The 17343-nt window shown below is 37.4% G+C and overlaps 2 protein-coding genes across 2 annotated transcripts; both read right to left on the bottom strand.

Annotated features, from left to right (window-relative positions):
• Positions 1 to 617: 617 nt before the first annotated feature.
• On the bottom strand, positions 618 to 1891 carry LOC109174881. The gene has a single exon (XM_019324124.1). It carries the CDS (start codon positions 1829 to 1831, stop codon positions 833 to 835), a length of 999 nt encoding a protein of 332 aa, XP_019179669.1. The 5' UTR covers positions 1832 to 1891; the 3' UTR covers positions 618 to 832.
• A 12503-nt stretch (positions 1892 to 14394) lies between these two features.
• LOC109175425 lies at positions 14395 to 17343 on the bottom strand. The gene is made up of 5 exons (XM_019324689.1): positions 17277 to 17343; positions 15350 to 16774; positions 14715 to 15301; positions 14506 to 14634; positions 14395 to 14421 (listed from the first exon to the last, which is right to left on the bottom strand). The coding sequence occupies exons 1-5, from the start codon at positions 17341 to 17343 to the stop codon at positions 14395 to 14397; spliced, it is 2235 nt and encodes a 744-aa protein (XP_019180234.1).

The raw sequence follows: 17343 nt of genomic DNA, 5'->3' as shown, positions 1-17343 counted from the left end.
CATATACTTTCTCAACCTACTGAAACACAAAGAGCCAATAACGCCTCCACTAAAGCTCGAACTTCAACCTTCCAAATGAAAGTCCAACCCGGATACCATTAGACTACATAGTCCTGGTTTAATATAATACCTTATTTAACCTTATTTATTTATTTATTTTCTTTAAAGAGGAAAAAGAATGATAAATATCATTAATATTTTAATTATATTTGTTGTGATAAAAATCTCAAATATAATCTCAACCAATTAAATTATAGAATAATCGACCCAATAAGAATCTCTTTCCCTTCCCATGCATATAATATAGGATTGCACATATATTCTATACACTTTTTCTCTCAAAATGTTAAATCCCTAACCCTAAAGAGTTGTGCCCGACAGAGCATTTGAGAGAATGTAAATCCAATCATTATTTCATGGACAATGGTCCACATATTTGTGTGAATCATAAATAAAAAGCACACTTTTAATATACTAAAAGTATATTATTTGTATACATATACATTATTTGAAAGTACATGATTTTTTTTTATATATTATCAAATAACGTCTATTCAGTACACAAATAATGTACTTTTAGTATATTAAAATTGTATATTGCATTCATGGTCCATACAGCTATGTGGACCATGGTTCACACAATAATTTGTCAGGTAAATCAGTATGAAGAGTTAGCCAACTGGGCCAAATGTCTTTGCCCATAAGGAACTTACCTACTTTGAACATAATTTCCACATTACCACCACCAAAGTTTGAAGCTTGGTTTCTTCTCCTATATACTGCCTACTAAACCATTGAGTTAAAGTCGTACACCCTATATAATCTATACCCTTTAGAAATAGGAGGGAGATGGTGCTGGTGTATCGATAGTCGAAGCACCATCATCAACAGCAGGGGCAGGGGCAGGAGCAGTACCGTTGCTCCTCGAAAGCTCACGACGAGCGCTTCCCAGTTGTGTAGGCGTATCCGCAACAGGAGCATCAACAACATTACCCACAGTTTGGGTATCGGCAGCAATGGGAGCATCAACAACATTATCCACAGTTAAGACATCGGCAGCCATAGGATCATCAACAGCATTGGCAGTTAAGACACCGACAGCTACAATAGGAGCATCAGCAGCACCAGGAGCACCAACAACCTCCACAGCTACGATATCAACATTATTGGCAGGTAAAATTTCATTATCAGCAGCAACAGCAACAGGAGCATCATCAGCAGCAGCAACAACAGGAGCATCATCAGCAGCAACAGGAACATCATCAACACTATCATCACTTTCGAGTTCAATCATATCACGACGAGGAGGACTAGGACCAGGAGCCGGGGCGACATCACTGCTGTCATCGTCGCTTTGGAGCTGAGCCATGTCACGACGGAGGCTCGCCTGTTGCCTCTGGCACAGGTCGGGCAAATACGCTCCTTCCCCGGCCGCCAAGTTGAAGTAGAGGTTGACAATGTTGGGGCAGTTATGGTAACAATCAGGGGAACAAAGCTTGGCAATGAAGGTCGGCTCGAGCAAGGGATCCGATGAAAAGCCAACAGATTTCCGATCAACGCCGCATGCGCTCACGCACTTGTCCGTCTCTATGTATTCTCCGGTGTTACTTCCGACCAACACCTCTGACGTCGTCTTACACTGATACTCCACCTTATGGCCATCTTTTATCGAGTTCTCTAACACGCATCTCTTTCCAAAGGATGAGACTGAAAATGCACAAACGTTTGTGGGCAAATTCTCACAGATAATATCAGCAAGAACTCCCTGGAAGGAGACGGTGCTGCAAGCAAATAAAAGAACCAAAACCAATGATAATTTCATGGTGGGCATGGATTTTGATTCTGTTATTTTCTTTAATTTATTATTTAATTTGTTTGGTTGCTTCGTTTGTGGGGGAATTGAAGAAGGTAGAAATGAAGGGTATTTATATCAAGTTTTTGTGGTTCATAAAATGAGTGATTTAGCGTCAAATGGGGGAAATGAATTAAAGCGCGAGTCTGTCTGTATATACCCGCCATTACCGACGATGATCGCCATTCACCACCCATTTGAGGAACATCTATGGACGCAAAAGGATATCATACCAGTAGTGCACTAGTGCCTAACATAAAGTATATTCTGATAATTTATGTGCTTTTCTTAAATATAAAAAATTACTGATCTTCCTTAAATAATAACCCAGTTGTTGTTCTTTTTAAAAAAAAAAAAAAATTAATTTTAATTTTATTACAAAGGAAGGGAGACACCCACCCCAACGCTTGAACCCTAGACCTAACCTTAAATCTCCCACATAAAAAAATAATCAGATATCAGTGGACCACAAGGTCGTTAGTTAATTTTTTATAATGGTCCTTAAACATGACTGATAAGTCACTTATAGGCTTACAATTGTGCTCTATACATTCTTATTATTCATTAAATCTTTAGGTAATGATGGTATAGATCAGAGAGTGGATTTTTGGTGTGTTTTTTTGATAGGAATTGAAGAAGGTAGAATTATTATTAGAAAAATCAAACACAATCAAAGTGCATATATATATATATATATATATATATATATATATATATATATATATATATACTTTGGTTGTGTTAGATTTTTCTAATAATATTTCTACCTTCTTCAATGTAGTTGTGCGAAGCACGCACCTTAAGTACACAAACGACACACCTTAAGCACACAAACAAAACATCTTAATAACACAAACCACACACCTTAAGCACACAATAAAGCACCTTAAGAATACAAACTACGCACTTAACAACATGTTTGGTTCATGGAATAGGTCAGGAATGGAATGATATTCTTTGGAATAGACATATTCCATTGTTTGGTTCGTCACTTTGTCATGGGAATACTATTCCTAGGAATGACCTATTCCCTTTGCAAGGGGAATAGCCATTCCTAGGGGGGGCCTTGGTATTAGCTATTTCCATGCTTATGAGAATAGTTTTTATATTACAAATACCAAAAATACTCCTACATACATCGCCACCGTCACTACCGCCCTCGCCACCACCACCACCCTACCACCGCCGTCGCCACCAGCATGCACCACCAACCCCACCATCGCCACTGCCACCCCAACCACCACCACCAAGTATTTTTATAAGGGTATTTATGTCTTTTAAAACATATTTCATTTCTATTCCTTAAACCAACCAAACCCTGTAATATAATTCCTAAAGTCTATTTTTTCCGCAAACCAAACAATAGAATACAATTCCTATTCTATTCCTTGCCTATTCCATTCCTTATGGAATAGCATTCCTATTACCTCAAAATTCATTTCGTGAACCAAACATGCTGTTAAGGTTTTAAAATGGTTCACCTTAAGTTTCACACAAGTGACGCACCTTAAGCATACAAATCACGCACCTTAAAAAGGAAACAACGCACCTTAAGAAGAAAACTCACGCACCTTAAGTTTCAACAACTACTCACCTTAAGCACAAAACTCACGCACCTTAAGCACAAAACCCAATCACCGTAAGCACAAAACTCACGCATCTTAAGCACAAAACTCATGCATCTTAAGTTTCAACAACTACTCACATTAAGTACACAACCCACGCACCTTAAGCAAAAAACTCACGCACCTTAAGCACAAAAACCACACACCTTAAATTTGAACTAGATGCAAAAATTACCAAATTACCACCGCGTTTTTTGTTTTTAAATTTTGGTAATCTTGGACGTTGATTTAAGCAAGATCAATGACTCAGATTTAACCGCACAACCGCACCTGGGCGCGCCAACCGCACCTGAACCTAATTTTATATATATATATATATATATATATATATATATATATATATATATATATATATATATATATATATATATATATATATATATATATATATATATATATATGCAGAACCTAGTTCCAGTGTGGTCGCGCAATAACGTGCTGTCAGTGTGGTCGCACCAATTGTTATGCAAACACGTACTAATAGTGTTACGAAATGCATAACAAAAAAAAGTACAAATATACCAAGAAAACGCACCATTAGGTACACATCACCAAAAACACACCATTAACTATGAATAAACGCACCACACAGTGTTCGAAAATGTAAAATTAGGTGTGGGGGAAGTATGGTGCATTTAGGGATGACAATGTGCCCCGTCCTCGTTGGGGACAGGGACGGGGATAAAGAAAAATTTCGGGGATCGGGAAGTTTGTGAAATTCCTCGTCGGGGACGGAGATACCCCTCCCCGCCCCGCCCCGTCCCCGAATAATTTTAAAAAATATATTATTTTAGGAATTTAGGAGTATTGCCTTATCGATTAGTTTTCTTTGAAAGTATAGATTAGTTTTAATTGTAAATTTTTTTTTTTTTTTTTTTTTTGAAAGTAATTGTAAATTTAATTATATACTTTGTCAATTGTCATATAGACTGTATACTGTGAAATTGAAACAATTTAAATTATAATGTGAAACAACATTTAAATTAGAAATTAGTTTGTGAAACCATTTAAATTAAATTATACTCTGAAATAATCATTTAAATTATACCGTAAGTAGATTGTGAATATATATTAATTAATCATTTAAATGTTTATTTGTTGATGTATAGATTGTATACTATGAAACCATTTAAATTATTTAATCATATAATTGTTGCCTATTAGGACTTATGGATTTCATTTCCCCTCCGGGGACGGGGATGGGGATGGGGTCGGGGTAGCGGGGACGAGGAGTATACTCCCCGCCCCGCCCCGCCCTGTTGCCATCGAGGTAGCGAGGACGGGGATGTGTTGTTCGTTTTATAATCTATTTGTGTATTTTATTATTGTGCGTTTTCCTAACACTATTGGTGCGTTTTTAATACTATGTGGCTGCACCAACCGCACATTAAGGCACAACCACATTTGAGCTGATATATATATATATATATATATATATATATATATATATATATATATATATATATATAGACACACACTGCACACACAAAAGCCAGTCGTTATATTATAGACCAAGGTGCATGTGCACCGCGGTCAAAAACGGCGCCGTTTCTTTAAGTAAAGAAACGGCCCGCCGTTAGAGTTAACGGAGTCCGCTTGTTTGGTGTATTAAACACCAACTGACACTATAGTATATCTAAACCGACACTGCAGCTATATCAAAATGATACTGTAATTATAGTGAAATGAAATTACAGTGTATATAAAATGAAACTGAATAACATTTCACATATTTGAGTGTATATTGTACAATGAAGCTGTAATTATATCAAAATGATCATGTAGTTGTGTTTTAATGAAACTATAGTGTATATAAAATAAAATTAAATAACATTTTCACATATTTGAGTCTATAAATATCGAATGAAACTATAGTTATATCGAAATGAAACTGTAGTTGTGTTGAACTGAAACTGCAGTGTATACAAAATGACACTGAATAACATAGTTACTTTTTGCAAAGAGTGCGAAACGGCGGAAACAAACACTGTTTATTTTCATTAAAAAAAAAAAAGACGCGCGGTGCATAATATAATTTGCCCACAAAAGCTATATACACCTTGCATTTTGAATTGAAGGACAAATTACTGCTGGATCCATAGCAAAGTAAAGAAGTTCAATATAAGGTGGCAAGGCTGAAAACCCCTTCTTCTATTCAAGAATACGAAGAAATTTAAGGCAGTATTGTTAGGCCATACTTATATGAGCGATATAAGAGACATTGTAGTATATAAGGAAGTCTAGAAAATTACCCATTTTGAAGCACAATAGAAAAGGCAACATAGGGATTATTATCTAAGGAAGGAAAATCAGTAATTTTGTTAAAGAGTAAATAACACCTATGGTCCCTCGAGTTTGGTGGCATCGCCATCAATGGTCCCTAACTTCCGTAATTACCATCCGTCATCTTCCGAGTTGTAAAAAGTTACCTTATAGCGTCCTTCCGTTACTTCCTCCCGTCTTAACCGTCAAAATGGAGGGTAATATTGTCATTTGACTTATACGAAAAGAGTTAATACCAGCCAAGGTCCCTCGAGTTTGGTGGTTTGGTCATCTTTAGTCCCAAACTTGGCCAAACAATATTAAAGAAAGTTGGTGGTTTCTCAACTTCCAACTCGAACTCCCTCTTCTCCTATACAATATTAAAGAAAATTTACAAATGTATAGGGGTCGTTTACTTCATTTATCATTTTTTCCATTTCCAGTTTTCCATTTCTCCATTTCTCCAGTTTTCTTTTTCCATTTTTCCAGTTTTCCTTCTCTATTTTTTCAGTTTTCCATTTTTCCCTTCCTCCAGATTTTTATTTCTCTAATTTTCTGATTTTATTAAATACACTCATCCTATATAGCATTTGCACATTTCTACAACAACAACAACAACAATAATAATTTAATAATTTAATAATAATAATAATAATAACAACAATTAATAATAGTAATAATAATAAGAATTTAATAACAATAACAATAACAATAATAATAAAAAAAACTCTCTCTACCTAGGGTTTCTCTAGGTCTTCCGGTCGCTCTTTCGACGCTTTTCTACGGTAGAAATCCGACGCAGGTTTGACGGCCACGACTTGTCCCCTGCATGCATGATGGCGTCTTCACCGGCAGAACCGGACGTGGCAGGTTTGACGGCCAGGTGGGCCGATATGGTGCTCAAAGAAGAAGCAACGGCTTTCATGCCGATTGAGGGGGCTGTTGCCGAGGAGGGGGGCGGCGAGGTGGAGGAAAGTTGGGGGGTGGTGGGAAGGTTCTTGACACGGAAGCTAGTCAGGTTGGAGTTTATGAGTCAGGTCTTGGCATCGGTATGGCAACCGGTGAGCGGGGTCGAGGCAACGGAGGTGGAGCCTGGCCGGTTTTTGTTTGTCTTTCATCATATAACGGACATGGAACAAGTCCTAAATGAGGGTCCCTGGTCTTTTGATAATAGCACGCTCGTGTGTAAACAGGTCCCTGACGGAGTCATGCCGATTGATGTAGTGCTGGATACGGTGGATCTATGGGTCCAATTGCATGGTTTGCCGAATGGATACTCGTCTAGTCGGATTTTAGAACAGATTGGAAATTTCTTGGGTGCGTTTGTGAAGAGTGATGATCGTTTTGATAACGCCCCGTGGAAGATGTTTCACCGTATTAGGGTTTTGTTGCCTGTTGATAAGCCCTTGAAAAGACGGATGAATTTTATTAAACGGGACAAAACGAGTTGCTGGGTCATGTTCAAGTATGAACGACTTCATACTTATTGCTATTTCTGCGGGATGCTAGGGCACTCATATCAGTTCTGTCGTGGAGCGAGGGACTCGAAAATGCCGGTGGAGGAGTATTTGTATGGCCCGGAGCTAGGGGCAGGAGGGAGTCGTGGCCCTAGGCAGGTGGGCGGCAACTGGCTTTTGCTGTCGGGGCGGCATGCCGTGGGGCGGAAGCCACAACCTGATCGGGTGGCTGTGGGACGGTCTCCGGGTGGTGTGAACCGGACCGAGGAGGTGGTTGAGCCGGAAGTAGTGGCGGTTGCCAAGCGGCGCCGCGGGGAGGTGGATGGTGAGGGACGAACGAACGAAGGAGGGGATGTTGTTATGGCCGAGATTTCAAAAAACTTGCAGCTGGCGGGTTCTGGTTCCCAGACCCGCCCAGATCAATGAGTACCCTAAGTTGGAACTTCCGTGGCTTGGGTAATTCATGGACAGTTCGGGAGATTGTGGACATGGTGTCCCGAAAGCAACCTGACTTTGTATTTCTGATGGAGACTAAAGTGGCACGTGATCATGCAGAGCGATTACGTGTTAAGATCGGTTACGAAGGACTTTTCTATGTTGATAGTGATGGGCTAAGTGGTGGTATAGCATTACTGTGGAAGAAGAATAGTACGGCTCGGCTAATCAGTTACTCAACAAATTATGTGGATGTTGGGGTAACTATCACTGGATATCCAGAATGGCGAATGACGGGGTATTATGGTTTTTCAGAACGAACAAGACGTGCTGAGTCATGGGATCTCTTGAGAACTTTATCGGCCAGATCTGACCTCCCGTGGGTGGTTATTGGAGATCTTAATGATTTGTTATATCAGCATGAGAAGAGGGGGAGGGGGGGGGGGGGGGGGGGAATCCACATCCGAATAGCCTCCTACGTGGTTTTGGGGAAGCTCTTGACGACTGTGGGCTCGCCCAGATGCCTATGCATGGATATCCGTATACATGGGAGAAGGGGAAGGGGACGGAGAATTGGATGGAGGAGAGGCTTGATAAAGTCCTGGTAACGAATGAGTGGCGTAGCATGGTAACTGGGGCCAGGGTGATGAATTTGAGGACTCGGAAATCAGATCATTCGGCCCTCTTTCTGGGAATTCATGAGTCCTTAGGGAGGAGTGGACCTGGTAGGAGGGGTTTCCGGTTTGAGATGGCATGGTTGCATGATGAGGGGTGTAGGAATGTGGTTGAGCAGTCCTGCTAGGAGGGAAGGGGGCAGGGCTTACAGAGCTGTATTCAGTATTGTGGGGACCGGTTAACACGATGGGGTGGAGACCGGTATCACAAGTATGGGAAACGAATTAAAGAGCTGACAAGAGAGCAACAGAGATTGAGGGGGCGTACTGACCCGGCCTCGCTAGCTGAGTTCCAACGCCTGGAGCAGCAGCTGAGTTGCACTGAGGCCCAGGAGGATGCCTACTGGAGGCAGAGAGCCAAGCAACACTGGCTCAAGGAAGCGGATGCTAATACAAAGTTTTTTCACAGGTATGCCTCTCACCGAAAAAAAGAAGAATACTATTTCTAGATTAATGAATGATGATGGGGAGTGGGTGGAGGGGGAGCCTATGAAAAATATTATTTTGCAATATTATAACCATATTTTCATCTCTGGAACACCGGGAACTGGGGAGGATTTCTTTGAGAGGGTAAATCCGCGTGTTACTCAGGCACAGAACGAGTCGTTGTTACGACCTTTTGAGTTGGAAGAGGTTAAGGAATCACTATTTGCAATGTTCCCAGACAAGGCACCAGGCCCGGATGAAATGAATCCAGGGTTTTATCAGAAGTTTTGGGATGTGGTTGGGGGGGGGGCGGGGGGGGGGATGTGGCAAGCTTCATTGTGAATTGTGTTGAATCATGTGATTTCCCACCTGGATTGACTGATACTGATATTGTTTTGATCCCCAAGAAAAACACTCCTGAATTAGTGACTGACCTGCGGCCTATAGCTCTCAGTAATGTGGTTTGCAGAATATTGGCAAAAATGTTATCTAACAGGATGAAACCATTGATGGAGGAATTAATTTCGGAGTCACAAAGTGCCTTCATCCCAGATAGATTAATAACGGATAATATCCTATTGGCTGCGGAGGTAGGACATTTTTTGAATAGGAAGCAGTGTGGAGTGGGGGGTTGGAGTGCTCTTAAACTGGATATGGCAAAGGCATATGATCGTGTGGAATGGTCTTTCCTTAGAAAGATGATGCTGGCTTTGGGGTTTCATGGTGGTTGGGTGGAGTTAATTATGAAGTGTGTAACCTCAGTTTCATATAATATTCTGGTGAATGGCTCACGATGTGATCCTATTGTGCCAACACGTGGGTTGAGGCAAGGGGATCCTTTGTCCCCATATCTATTCATTATTTGCGCAGAGGGTCTGTCCCTATTATTACAGCAGGCGCATACTGTGGGGTCATTACATGGATGCAGGGTAGCCAGAGGTGCTCCCCCAATCTCTCACTTATTCTTTGCAGATGACAGCCTCTTATTCTTTAAAGCAAATATGAAGGAAGCAAGTGAAGTCAAAAGATGCCTATATGTGTATGAGGATCTGTCAGGGCAGGCAGTTAACTATCATAAGTCGAGTATATGTTATAGTAAGAATACAAGTATGACTGATAGGGAGAGTGTGGCTCAGATTCTGGGTGTGACACAGGCCCCGAATTTTGGCAAATACTTGGGACTCCCCTCTTTTGTTGGAAGGCACAAGAAAGCAGTTTTTGCTTATATTGAGGACAAAATCCACAAAAGGATTGGATCATGGAATAAAAAGCTACTGACACAGGCAGGTAAGGAGATATTGTTGAAAACAGTAGCACAATCTATGCCTACGTTTTCAATGAGTGTTTTTTTGCTGCCTATATCTGTGTGTACGGCAATAGAAAGAACTAAGAATCGATATTGGTGGGATTCTGGAACGGACAGGCGAATACATTGGAAGGCATGGGATAAGTTGTGTATCCCGAAAAAATATGGAGGTTTGGGTTTTAAGGACTTACGTGCGTTTAATCTAGCAATGCTGGGAAAATAGGCATGGCGGATGTTGACTAAACCTGATTCTTTAGTGGCTCGTGTGTATAAGGCCCGATATTTCCCTAAGGGATCTTTTTTTGATGCACAGATAGGAAATAACCCCAGTTTCTGCTGGCGAAGTATTATGGCAGCAAAAAGTATAGTTTGTAGTGGGGTAAGGCGCAGAATTGATAACGGGGAGTCTACACTCATATGGGCTCACCCCTGGTTACAAGATGAACATGACCCTAACATACAAACAGAAATGCCAGCACAGCTACAGGAAGCCAGAGTGGCAGGTTTGATTGATCAACAAACTAGCACATGGGATCCCTCAATTTTAACAGATTTATTCCAACCTAATGATGTGGAGAATATTATGAAAATACCCGTATCCCCGGATTATGATGATACTTGGTACTGACATGGAGACCCAAGGGGAATATACTCTGTTAAAAATGGGTACAGGCGAATTGTTGGAAATTATCAAGAGAATAATGTGACATTTGAAAATGGTTGAACCTTTGGAAGCTCAAAATCCCCCCAAAGTGGAAAATGTTCCTCTGGAGAGCCATTAGTGATATTTTGCCTACCACAACCAACTTACTTATAAAGAGAGTGGATGTGGATCCACATTGTGCCATGTGTGGATTAATTCAAGAACACACAATGCATGCCCTAGTGTTGTGTGATTTTGCAAAGAACATTTGGGAACAATCCAACCTTACGATCCCTAACATTGACACAAATATTTTTCATGTTTGGTTTGGTGAGCTTTTAAATGTTCTAGACTCTGATGGAATATTATATGCAGCAGCAATTCTTTACAATATATGGAGAGCAAGGAATATGGCGGTTTGGGAAGCAAAGTTACCACGACCGACCACCATACTCAGGATCGCTGGTGCGGCCAAGGAGTCGTGGACCCGGGTGCACCCAACACCCATAGCCCGTGCCGCCCCACTGCCCACCGAGCCACCATTGGCGCTGGAAACTGCCGAACTGAACCAAGCCGACCCTCACACTGCCGAGCCGCAGTTGCCCAAGAAGATTTGTTATGTCGACGCGGGTTTTTTGCCAGAGACAGGCCAAGCTGCGGGTGGAGCTGTGCTAGTAGACACGAGAGGAGCTTATGTTTCGGCACACGCCGGACCACTCCGGAATTGTACCTCGCCGCTTATGGCCGAGACTTTAGCATGCAAGGAGGCACTATCATGGTTGAAGGATCGGGGAGAACAAGTTGTCGAGATATACACGGACTGTCTAACGCTACATCGCTATCTTACCACACCAACCGTTGCGTTGCGTACGTACCTAGGCTATGCCATTGACAGCTGCAGGCTGACTGCATCTTTATTTTAGTCTTGTTCGTTTCATTTAATTTCTAGATTAGATAATTATTTAGCTCATGCTTTAGCGACTACGGCTTATCAGCAACTTGCTGCTATGTATTGGAATTTACACCCACCAGATATTATTTCGGCCTATTTCTAATATAGCACCATATAATTTTCAAAAAAAACAATAACAATAATAATATGAATATAATAATAATAATAATAATAATAATTTTAAAAAATAATAATAACAATAAATAATAATAATAATAATTTAATAATAACAATAACAATAATAATAATATGAATATGAATATTATAATAATAATAATAATAATGATAATAATAATAACAACAACAACAACAACAACAACAACAACAATAATAATAATAATAATAATAATAATAATAATAATAATTTAATGCTAATAATATAATCCTATATATAATAAAGCTATATGGTCTTGTGAAAATTAAATAGTGATAATCAACATTTAATTTTCACAAGACCATAGTAATATTGTTAATTATAATAACAATAACAATAATAATAATAATAATTGCAATAATAATAATAATGATAATAATTTCCACTGACAGTTTCTAATATATATATATATATATATATATATATATATATATATATATATATATATATATTTATATTTATATTTATATTTATATTTATTTATTTATTATATTTATTTATATTTCAATTTCTACTGACAAATTATTGTGTGAACGATGGTCCACGTAATTGTATGGATCATAAATATCAAATACATTTTTAATATATTAAAAATACATTATTTTTATATTGAAAGTACCTTACATACATATATAATGTACCCTTAGTATATTTAAAATATACTTTTTATTGCATGCAACCCCAAAGTTCATAAGTTTGAATTAATATATGGCATAGCTAGGCGGCCTAATATTTAAGATTGTTGATGTACATATTGAGGACTACGGAGACAAGGATGCGTTATTCGTGGATTCATTGGATACTATCCAATAACACTTTCCAACTTAATTGACGTGAAGTAGGCTTAGTAACATTAAGATTATATTCTCAAATTATTAGTTCTCAACTTTTATTGATTACACACTTAATTCGATAGTATTTGGAAGAAAAAATCAATGTTCGAACTAAGATTGTGATTTTGGTCTTTAAAGGTCAATTATATGTTGGTACATCTAGAGTTAGAAGTCTCAAAGGTCTAAAAATTTTGATCCGTGGTGACTCTAAAATTGTAATTCAATTACTATTGTAGTTTACTAAGTTCTTAAAAATTTGTAATATTAAATACTATGTACTAAATTTTTAATATAGTTTAAGATTTGTAGTAATCACCCACCTTAAATATTATTTTAATTGTAAATATATTTATGTTCATAATTTTATCATAGGAATTTACACATAATAATTATTAAATAACAAAAATTTTATATATGAATAAACCTCATATAGGATATATTTTTATAACATATTTTCCGTGCATCGCACGGGACAAATACTAGTAATAACAATAATAATAATAATAATTTAATAATAATAATAATTTAATAATAACAATAATAACTTTAAATAATAGTAATAATAATAAGAATTTAATAATAACTATAAATAATAGTAATAATTATACATTTGAAGAAGAGAATATGAAAGAAGGAAAATAATGGAATATGATGCAGCGAAACTTGGGACTAAAGATGGCCAAACCACCAAACTCGAGGGACCTTTGCTGGTATTAACTCTTTTCGTATAAGTCAAATGACAATATTACCCTCCATTTTGACGGCTGAGACGGGAGGAAGTAACGGAAGGACGCTAGAAGGTAACTTTTGATAACTCGGAGGATGACGGATAGTAATTACGAAAGTTATGGACCATTGATGGCGATGCCACCAAACTCGAAGGACCATAGGTGGTATTTACTCTTTTGTTAAAATTATAAACTATAAAAAAATTTTTTAAAAAAAGGGAAAAGTGCATTTTTCGTCCCTAAGTTATAGGGTAATTGTAGGATTCGTCCCTAAGTGTTGTAAATACCCACTTTTCATCCCTAAGTTATAAGCTATGATGCAATTTTCGTCCTTTTTCTAACAGAGGTGTTAAGTGACTGTTTAATGTAAGGGTAATTCTGTCCAAACACATTTAGGCTCATTATTAATTTAATATTTCCCTAATTATACTCTTTCCCTAATTATACTCTTGTACTCTTGCGTAGACTGGGTCATTTCTTTTATCATTTTTTCATATTTTAAACATGCAAAATTTATGATGTTAAAAATTGTTTTTGAGATGCTCCGGCTTGTAAGTACACAAAAATTTTAAAACAACACTCAAGACTTTCAATAAATATAATATTGATTTCTTTCAATATATTGAAATGTTGGTAGTTTTCAACACAAAAGACTTTCAAAATTAAAGTGATTCACAAAAATCATTCCAGAACTTACCTATTAACTACTTAGCTTGTATTAAATATTGGTTGCATTACAAAAAATAAAAATAAAAAATTCAAGATCTAAGCAGCATTCAAAAAGCCTTCTAAACCTACATACTAATTGATGCTATAAAGCATCATCTTCATTTATGTTGTTTGGTCTTTCTTGGTGCACAACCTTGACTCAATTTTCTTTTTCTTGGTGACTTTCCAACTGTCTGTGATGGAGTTGTTTCTCTATGTATCTGTGTGCATTGGGGACCAAGGAGTTATGTTCTGCAAACAAGGAATTAGATAATTGTAGTGCATTGAAAATCAAAGTTTTTGCAAATTTACATATTATCTTTAAAGAAAAAGAAAAATTTAAGAGTATTGACCAACCAATTCATCCTGCAAAGCATTAGAGATTATCATTTCAATGACATTATCATTTGGAACAAACCATGCAACAGCACCAGGGGGCTGGACTTAAACATTAGCAACTTCAACAGCAAGTGGTTCAACTTCAGCAGCTATATTAGCCACAGGGTGTTCAACTTCAACTTCAGTAGCAACAGGGTGTTCAACTTCAACTTCGGCAGGGGGTTCAACATCATTTTGCCTCTATTGAGAAAGTGTAATAAATGATAATGAAATTGTCGATATAGAAAACATAATGTAAAGACAAATACAAGTGTAATTACCTGGTTTTTGCAGCTACGCTTGTTATGGCCATATTGTCCACAAATTGAACACTTCTTTTTCTCACCCTTTCTTGATAACTTGCTAATTAGCTTATCACCCACAACAGATTCATTCTCAATAGGATCTCTCTTCCTTAGTTTTTTTGGTCTGCCTGGTTGCACTTTATACTTGGGTGGTAGTGGTGGTTTTTGGCCAGTTTTTGTCCATAAATCTGAGGGATGAATTGGCATTATTGCTGGTTTATAACTCCTCATATATGCTTCCACAGTATAGCAATGATGGACATAATCTTCAGGTACTTCCCCTTTTGTTCTAATTGCTGCAATGGCATGACTACAAGGGATTCCATTAAGATCCCACCTCCTACAACTGCAACATCTTTGATTCAAATTTACCTTGTAAGTCTTAAAAAAGCCAGAAATGTCTTCAACTTGGTAGTTGTCATCATTTGCTTTGTATGCTATCAAATCACCAGTGTGTGCCTTGTTTTGTTCAAGAATTTTTATGATTTTAGGGCATATTTTCATTACACTTCCCTTCATTTTGTCTCTGTTCTTCTGCATCCTAGACATTAGGTAAATTCTCAAGCTCTCACACATTGTTAGTATGTACTTATCCCTTGCATGACGAATGGAGCTGTTAAATGACTCACACAAATTATTCAGCAGCATGTCAGACTTTAGATAATCAGAAAAATATGCCCTACAAAAGTGTCTTGGTTCCCTATCTAATATCCATTGGGCAGCTTTTGGATTTAATAATCTCAAACCTTCCAAGTGCTTTTGAAATTCACTTTCTGTAGTTGATCTACAAGCAGCCCAAAAATTCTGCTTCATGACTTGACCACCATATCCATCCTTGCTGAAATTAGCATGGAGATGCCTCACACAATGCCTATGTTCTATATATGGAAATAACTCTTCAAAAGCAGGTACTAATCCCTTTTGTTTATCAGAAATAAAGGTCCATCCAATGGGGTTTTGAGAAATATGAAGATCACCATCTAATAACTCAAGAAACCACTTCCAAGTTTCGTTTAACTCACCTTCAACCACAGCAAATGCAATTGGGTACATGTTGTTATTAGCATCTACTCCAACTGCACTTAATAATTGTCCTCCCTTTTGATTTCCCTTCAAATGGCATCCATCTACACCAATTAAGGGCCTACATCCATTTAAAAACCCTTCTTTACATGCACCATAACATATATACAGCCTCTTGAATCTACTCCTACCCTCCATTGAATAAGTGTTGTCCAAAATTAACTTCACAGTAGTGCCAGGGTTAGTTTTCTTAAGTTCTTCACAATAATCCGACAACAAATTATACTGATGATTTTGAGAACCAGTTACTAGCAACTTTGCCTTTTGCTTGGCCCTAAATGACTGAAATTTTGAAATATTGCATCTAAACTTTTTCTTCACATGCCTTTGGAATTGAACTCTGCCCCATTCCTCATTTAATTTGAATTCATCCTTATAATATTTGGCAAGAAATCCAGATTTAATCAGTTGATTGTCATGTTGTTCACCACAACTATGATTGAGCCTATATGTTTTAATGGTAAAAGGACAATTTTCATTGCTCCTAGAACCAAATATAACCCAGTCACAATTTACATCCCTACACTTTGCTCTAACTCTCCTAGGCTCATTCTTCACAAAGTAGACATCCTTTTTTCTCAATGCTTCATACCTTTCAACTGCCCACTTAAACTCCTTGTTATCTTTAAAAATCATTCCTTCTTGAAATTGAAAATCCTCCAAGTTGAATTTTGATTCACTAAAAACTAAACTAGAATTACTCCCTTCCTCCACATCAGAATTTGAACTAATACTCCTTAATTCATCTTCAGAATCAACACAATCTACTTCATTTATTTGGGCAATTGAACTACCAAATTCCTCTACAACATTTGTAGCTGCACTATCAGCAACATTACCATGTTCATCTTCACTTGAAAACTGAGAATCATCAAATTCACCATCTAATGATGTTGATTTTTCATTCTCAGAATTACAGTTACCCCCTTCACCACTATGTCCTTCATGTGAATCTAACAAACCAAAAGTCTCGGTTAAAAAAAAAAACAAACAAACAAACCAAAATATATTTTACAATTAAACAAGTACAACACTAATCAACATTAAATAATGAAGACAAACAAAGAATAACAAATATACTATTCTGGTTTTATTCATACGTGGATCCAATATTTTTTTGATTACATAAACTAATTCATAAAAATTTCAAAACCCTAAACATGAAACTATTAAACAAATAACAAGAACTAATATTTTACCCAACAATCAATTAAACAAATACACAAATTTTTCAATTATATAAACTATTTGTAAAATATTTAGAATCTAAATGCAAAACAATTAAACAAATATGGAGTAACATGAACTAACATTTAACCCAACAAGCAAACAAACAAAAACTAAGCCCTAAACATTAAAACAAAATAACGAAATTAAAGAAAAATATGCCTTGCAAAATTAACGAGAAATTGAATTGCTTAAACCTTCGAAAATTAACAAAGGGGAAGAACTTACACGGTAGAGTTCCCTTCCAGCCAAGTAATCGCCGATTAATCATCGAGAAATTTTTAGAATGCTTCAT

This window comes from Ipomoea nil, unplaced genomic scaffold (genome assembly GCF_001879475.1).
Source record: "Ipomoea nil cultivar Tokyo-kokei standard unplaced genomic scaffold, Asagao_1.1 scaffold0164, whole genome shotgun sequence".
Lineage (NCBI taxonomy): Eukaryota > Viridiplantae > Streptophyta > Magnoliopsida > Solanales > Convolvulaceae > Ipomoea > Ipomoea nil.
Note: the sequence above shows the minus strand (reverse complement) of the source record. Positions and strands in the feature narration are given on the sequence as shown.